The sequence below is a fragment of the Callithrix jacchus genome, chromosome 6 (genome assembly GCF_049354715.1).
Source record: "Callithrix jacchus isolate 240 chromosome 6, calJac240_pri, whole genome shotgun sequence".
NCBI classification, from domain to species: Eukaryota; Metazoa; Chordata; class Mammalia; order Primates; family Cebidae; genus Callithrix; species Callithrix jacchus.
Genome location: NC_133507.1, coordinates 27,325,485 through 27,332,904, shown reverse-complemented (window position 1 = coordinate 27,332,904; position 7,420 = coordinate 27,325,485). Strand labels below are relative to the sequence as shown.

Genomic DNA, 7,420 nt, shown 5'->3' with positions numbered 1-7,420 from the left:
AACTTCTGGATATGTAGCCTTCCAATGAATGAGACCAATGCTAAGCCCCTGATACAGCTCCAGTCCCAGGGATGGGTAGTGGGAGAAAGAACAGCCACTTGGTAGCAGATTAATTTCACTAAGTCCTTTTCTTCATGGAGGGCATAGGAATAGAATATTCCAGATATGGTTGCCATCCCTGTCCCTCCCCACCATTTGTGCTGTTTCATTCTGTTCATTTGGTGCTGTTAAAACAGAAGAACACAGACTGGGTAATTTATAATGAGTAGAAATTTATTTGGCTCATGATTATGAAGACTGCAAAATCCAAGATCAAGGAACCAGCATTTGGTAAGGGCCTTTGCACTGCATCATAAACATGGCATAAACATGGTGGAAGGCATCGCATGGGCAAGAGAGAAAAGGGGACCAAACACCCCCTTTCATAACAAACCCACTCTTGAGATAACAGCATTAATCCATTCATTTCGCCCTCATGGCCTAATCACCTCTCCTCGCGCCCCACCTCTCAACACTGCTGCATTGGGAATCAAGTTTCCAACATAGGAGCTTTGGGGGACACATTCAAATCGTAGCATATTCATCTCAGCATATCCCACATACATGGCATTTAACCAAGAAACCTTAGGTTTTGTGGCTTTGGAACTCTCTAGTGAGCAAGAAGAACTGCTTCCACCTGGGAATATAGTTATGGGTCTGTTAAATCGGAAGGTGGTCTTGTGCCATCTGGGGCCCCTTATGCTGAAACAGTAGGCAGAGAAAGAGATCACTTTACTGTCAGGATAATTTACCCCAATATTCAAGGGAAAGTGAGGTTTCTGCTACACAATAGGGGCAAGGAGGATTAGCTTTGGAACCCAGGGATTCACTAGGGCACTTGGTACTCCCTGTATGTCTTGTCCTCATTCTGTAAGCCTGAGGTGGGGGCATGAAATTAGATTTCTATCAAGCTCCCCAGAGATGCCAGTGCTGTCCATCCTTAAACTACAGTTGAAGCAGTGTTGCCTCAGAGCACCTGATATTCTTTCTGAGTTTTACGGTGCTTCCAGGTGAGATCTTCAAGACCTCTTCATGTTCTTTAGGAATCTGTGGATACTGTGGCACCTCAATAAAGACAGGGAACCAAGAATTTGGATCCTCTGTGGATGAACATTTGAATCATTCCACCAGATAAAATTCTCTGACAGCTAAGGGACTGCCGGAAGGTAGAGGGGCTATGGAATGAATGCTGGGAGAACAGGGCCACAGTTACCACTCTGGGTCCAATGACCAGCCACAGAAAGGGACACCAGCAGTTGTGCTTTACAGGAAGTGTTCCACGTACCCAGGAGTGGCTACATTATGATTTAAGTGGCAGGTGGGAGTGGGACTAAATTGCTGTGACCCCCCCCCAAACAATATGGCAGCTGGTGAGACTTGATGTTTCCCTTGTGTTGGGGACAAAATAGTTTTCTCCCATCTAAGCAAAGTTGGTGAATGCCTCCTAAGTGGTAATAGGAGGAATTGTGCTGGTTTTTTGTCTTTTGCTCCAGTGTGCTGCATGTATAGACTGTATCACCCGGGGTCCCCTGCCCTTTAGCTTTTGTTCTTTTTGGCCAATGGAAGACCCAGACAGGAGATTGGAGGACAGGAGGTGAGAGGTCAAGGCGTTTATTCCCCCAGCTCTCTTCCTACTGAGCTGCAGTTTGTGCAGGAGTTTTGACCCTGTACCTGTGGCCAGGGCTTTCGTTGGCTGACTCCTTCTCCATTGCTATGGCACTCCCTGGGTTCTAGATCCTTCTCCTTGTCTCTTTAGGCTGAGATGTTAATAGCTTGTGGCCTGCCTGTCCCTGGGTAGTTCGTTTTCATTTTTTCATTTTTAGAGACAGCGTCTCTCTCTGTCGCCCAGGCTGGAGTGCTGTAGTGTAATTCTAGCTCACGGTAACCTCAATCTCGTGGACTCAAGTGATCCTCCCACTTCAGATTCCTGAGTAGCTGGGACTATAGGCGTGCAACACCACACCCAGCTAATTTTTTTCAACAGTTTTAATATTTTGTAGATAAGCAGTGTCTTGCTTATGTTGCCCAGGCTGGTTTCAAACTCCTGGGCTCACGCAATCTGCCTGCCTTGGCTTCCCACAGTGCTAGGATTACAGACATGAGCTACCTTGCCTGGCCATCCCTGGGTGTTTTACTGTTCCCTGTTGTTTTCCGTGCCCTTGCCTAACCTCTGTAAATATTCTTTCATTAAACTATGTTCAGTCAGTGCTTTGTGTGTGCCATCTCTTTCTTGCCAAGACCCTAAAGGTTCCAAGGAGAACCCTCCTAAAGGGAGAGAGTCTTTGCCGATGACCATCAAGCACAATAGTGGGGGTGGGGGTGGGATTCTGTGATTGACCAGAATAGTTGGGTACGTGGATGTGGACCCAGGTAACTCCGTGGGGGCACCTCTCCACAGACTGGGCAACAGGGCATTGCAGGTGGGCATTGATCATGCATGGCAGAACCAGTCATTAACGGCAAGACCTAGGGCTGGGAAACCACACTAGTGGACACACTAAGCTTTGCAGTTCTCTTCACTTGGTGTTTGAAAGCAGGACCAGCCCCTTTTGGGGCTGAAGTTTGATTTAGCCTCTGAAGTTCTGAAAATCTAATGAGACAGGGAGACAGTGGTCTTTCAACTGGATAAGTACATGTAGACATTCAAACAACTAATTGGAAAAAATGAAATAGCTATGATGGGAATGATATGCCAGGATGGAACAGCTAGGGTCCCACTATACATATCCACCTCTTTGAGCATCCTTAGGGGCCATATTTCTTCTAAGGACCATCGTTTCGAACTCCTGGTTCTGCATATTTCTGCTACCTCACTTGTCTCTGGGACTGCTGGCCCCTCCCAGATTGTATTTCCCCAAATGACCTGCCACCGAGGTGCCTTCATTGTCCCAAATACCACTGCTGCAGAGTGGATCATATATCAGACTTTAGAGAGGGTTTGGGGTGACATGAAGGGAGTGTAGCTGAGCACAGTAAAAGCAACAACTTAAAACTGGCCACTAGGCAGCACCACCTGGAAAACCCACCACCCATTCTCTGCTTTGGAGAGTTTCTCTCCAGACTGTGTTCTCTTTAAGTCCTGGGTTGTGGCCAACTTCATGGGCCTCCCATTCCAACAACTGAAGCATGAGATTCCAGTTGCTTTTTTCTCCTTAATATGGTACCGTTCTTAGACGGTCTCCCTCCCCCATGTGCTCCATGTGTCTCTTAGATAGAGGGAGTGTACTGTAAATATCTATTCTCCCCTGTCCTAAGCAAGCTCCAGGGTTATCATATCTATCTTGATCTTTCCTTTCTGGTTGGAATATGTTCAACAGGGAAAATGAAAGAAATCCAAGTATTTAATAATAGGAGTCTACATAACTGTATATGTACACTAGATGTCATGTTTTGTGACCATTAAGGTGACAAGTGTGAATGATGTAGCAGCCACAGGAAAGTATACTGGTGATGTAACGTTTGGAGAAAGTATGATACAAAGTTATCTAACAGGTGGACTTTATGAAAAAAATCTTGCATGAGGACTGATTAGAAGGGAATATATGGATACAAAATGAAAATTGCTATTTTTTGGAGGCTTGGGTTGGGAGTGCTTTTTATATTTCCCACCTTTCCTGAAATGTTACTATTTCTGTTGCCATCAAATGAATCAAGAGATAAGGTGAAAACTATTAGCAAATCTGAGTGTGGAAAAGATTAGGAGCAAGGAATTCTCAGGCAGTGCTTATTAATCTTTAATGTGCATATAAACCACCGAGGGAATCTTGTTAATGTACATTCTATACATAGGCCTGGAGGGGGCTGTGGGTTTGGATTTCTAACAAGCTCCTCAAGTATTGCAGAGTGTTTGTCCTTCAACCATGGTTTGAGTAGCACTGCCCCGGAACACCCTCTTTTTTACTGCTGAGGGTTCTAAAGTGTGCCCAGAGGATGTCTGCAAGATCTTTTCTTTTTCCTGAGGTCTGTTAGTAGCTGACTGGGACTTGGTTCTAGTTTACGTTGTAAATGCATGCTGATGAGCTTTTCACAGAAGTGCCTGGCACTTCAAAAGTAGGCTTCAGAGTGGGGGCTGCTGCAGCTGAACCCCAGGCAATGCACAAGAGTTTTGCTTTGACTCCTCCCCCTTCTATGGGGCCTGCATCTCGGTTCACTGCCTTTGCCAGCTGTCCCTTTGTGCATCTCACAATAGTAGGGGTGGGGGTGGGAGAAGGATAACAACTGGATGTCCCCTGAAATGCAGCCTGAACAGCTGTGGCCTTGTCCACATTCAGGGGTCTGCTAGTAGTGACAGTGCTTTGGAAACCCATTTTCGGGGTAGCCTGGGCTGTGCTGGGGACTAATGGCTGGGATGCAGATGGTGAGAAAGATGGCTTGAGCTTCTTCACAGCTGCAGGTCTCTTGGATGGGGATGGAAGGCCACACCTTGGAGGGATAAAATAAATGCACTCAGAGGAACAGGAGCACAGGTGCTCCAGTTTAACTTCATATCATGTTATGGGAAAACTGATGACAATGACAATTACGTAAATTAGCAGACACCTCATCCCTTAAAGTCAGGTGCTGGGGAAGGCAGCTGTGAGTATTCCTCTGACCACATGATTCTGGCTGGGAGATTTGGCCTGTAGGAAGCATCCCTCAGAAACTGAGGAAAGCTGAGGGTTGCAGGCTCTATAGGGGCAGGGGGCACCTGAAACCTCTGCTCCTCCCAGCTCAGAACCCTGACTTCTCCTGGGGTGGTGAATTTGAGAACACTCATGTTTGCCTATGTTCTCTCATTTCATCCTCACAACAACCTTGTGAGGTAGATGTTATTCCCTCACTTTACAGATGAGGAAATTGGGGCTCAGAGAGGCTGAGTGAGTTATTTGGGGGTCCCATAACAAGGAAGTAGAGGAACTGGGACTCGGGACCTTTGTAGGCTCCACTCCAATAATCTTGCTGCAAGGTCACAGATGTAGGTGATGGACTGGGAGTGGGGGAGAGGGCAGAAAGAGGTGGGAGGAGGGAGGGCTTGAGAAGAGTCATCATCATCAACTTCTTCTTTGTCCCCCAACCTCCCACTATGGCACATTTATGGCACATTCACTCTCATTTCTGTCCTTTTGTTCACATGAGGTATATGCAAAAAATAAAACTTTAAAGATGACAAGGCTCTTCCTATCTTACAATGAGGAAATGGAGGCACTGAGAGGTGAAGTGACTTGCTCAAGTTCACGTAGTAACCTGACTGGTAAATGTAGGACTAGAACCAGGTCTCCCCATTCAGTATCATCTTATGGACTGTGCACCCTCAAAAAGATTACTGGGTGCAATAATTTTGTGTGAAGAAAACTTAGCGAAAAAAATTCAGTGTCCAGCCAAGGAAGATGATCATTTGACCATGACTTACCCAACTGATGGGCTACCCTTCAGTCACTAGGACTGGCAGCTAAGAAGGGTGTTTGATGTAATGGGGACGTATTCATGCTATCATATGAGGTGACAAAATGTCATGCATAGAGTATGAATTTGACTAAAAAATACCAGTAAAAAGGCTGGAAGAAAATATATCAAAATGGTGGTTTCTGGGAGGTGGGATTATAAATGTGATTTCCCCTCTTTCTTCCTATTTATCTGCATTTTTCCAAGTTTCTAAAATGCACATTTTATTTATAACAGGAAAAATATATCCCTCTATAGTTTAAAAAAAATGCTGCTTGGAAGCAGCCCATATCCTGTGCCTTTTGTGAGTTTTCAGGTGAGACTCCCTCAACCTGCTTTTCCCCTCATTGCCACTGCACTGCTAGTCCACGGGGAGGGGCTGGGGTTCACCTGGGACCTCTTGGCTGGGAGCCTCCATATGCTACTTTGCATTTTAAGAACAGAGAGTCTCCTCAAGATGAGACCATTGTTGTGTGATGGGCCTGGGGGTGGGGCGTCTGTTCTGAATCCAGTTCCCAAAGGTGCCGAGGAGCCTGGGCCAGTGACTACCCCATCATCTCAAAGTGACTCCCCCCACTGGAACCCCAGCCTCCTGGGTCCTGGTCCAGGGCTCTTATCCCCTGGCTGCTCCATGGTTGCAACCCCATGGTACCCAGGCATTCCATGCTGGTGCTCCAGGGAGGGTCAGCAAGGCTAACTAAGCTGCACCTTCTCCTGCCCTGGGTGGTCAGATTCATTCCTTCCTCTGTGGGATGGCAGGCGGGCAGGGGACACAGAGGTGCATCCTGGGGCACTGCCACCAGAGAGTGCCAGGTCTGGTGCCCGCCTAGCCTCAGTCGTCCAGGTGCTGCTCCTCCCAGGTGGATGTGGGGATGGCACTGTAAGGGTCCATGATGACCTTGGCACAGCGGATGATCATCACCACAAGGAAGAGGCAGAGGAAGACAAAGCAGGCCAAGGTCAGCCCTTTGTCCACATCGACATAGACGGGCTCGGGTGTGGGCTCCTCCATCTCGCGGCAGCGACTTCGGGCTGCTCCTCCTCCACCTTGGGCTTGACTGGTACCATTTTCCGCCCCTGCAGAGAGCCACGGCAGTGGGGAAGAGAGGGCATGGTCACGTGCCTGGGGTTGTTGCAGGGCGCCAACCTCTGCTCCCTCTCATCTGCTACCCTGCAGCCAGAGCTTGCTGCTCAGACCACCCTGGAGGAGGGGAGGGGGATGGGCACATATGGACTCACATGGTCACAGCCTGAAGCCTTGTAGATAACCAGAGTCTCTAGCAAGGAAATGACGTACCCAAGGTCCTACGTCCCACATCCTAGGTCTCTAGATGTCTCTACCTCCTCTAGGGGGGCTCCATCTTCCTCACCCAGCCTGGAGCTTCAGGAAGATACTTGTCGGTGCAAGCTTAGGGACCACTGGCTGGGGAATTTCTGGAACCAAAGTCAACCACGCCTTCCCCTCTCTTAGACCTTGTCTCAGCCCTCACCAGTCTCGGGGACACTGACCTGCTGACTGGAGTGGTCACCACTTCATAAGGACCCTGGCTGTTCCAGGAGGCACGGGGAGCAGTCAGGCATAGTGGGGGATGCCCAAGGATAGCAGTGGCCTTTCACTGAGAGCAGGCTCTGTGCTGGCTGGCGGGGGCGCTGGACTGTGACTGGAACAGAAAGGGGCAAAGAAGACTGGTTATTTCCTGAGGTGCCCAGCTCCAGATTGGATCTGGACTGGACTAGGTAGCTCCTCCCTGGGCATGGAAATGGGAGCTGCCACACTCCGTCGTTTGATGCTGATTTCTTCTCTCTTTTTAAAATACAACAACTTTCATGCCTGTAATCCCAGCACTTGGAGAGGCTGAGGTGGGAGGATTGTTTGAGCTCAGGAGTTTGAGACCAGCGTGGCAAAATCCCGTCTCTACAAAAAATACAAAAAAATCTCAGCTGTTCAGGAGGAGGCTGA

At 48.2% G+C, this 7,420-nt stretch overlaps 1 protein-coding gene across 1 annotated transcript; it reads right to left on the bottom strand.

The window, feature by feature from the left end:
- Positions 1-255: 255 nt before the first annotated feature.
- Positions 256-6,535, bottom strand: CTXND1 (cortexin domain containing 1). Its single transcript, XM_035303995.3, has one exon. The coding sequence runs from the start codon at positions 6,470-6,472 to the stop codon at positions 6,293-6,295; it is 180 nt and encodes a 59-aa protein (XP_035159886.1). The 5' UTR covers positions 6,473-6,535; the 3' UTR covers positions 256-6,292.
- Between the last annotated feature and the right edge of the window lie 885 nt (positions 6,536-7,420).

Coding starts and splice junctions, on each gene's coding strand:
- CTXND1 (XM_035303995.3), bottom strand. CDS start 6,472: ATGGAGGAGCCCACACCCGAGCCCGTCTATGTCGATGTGGACAAAGGG.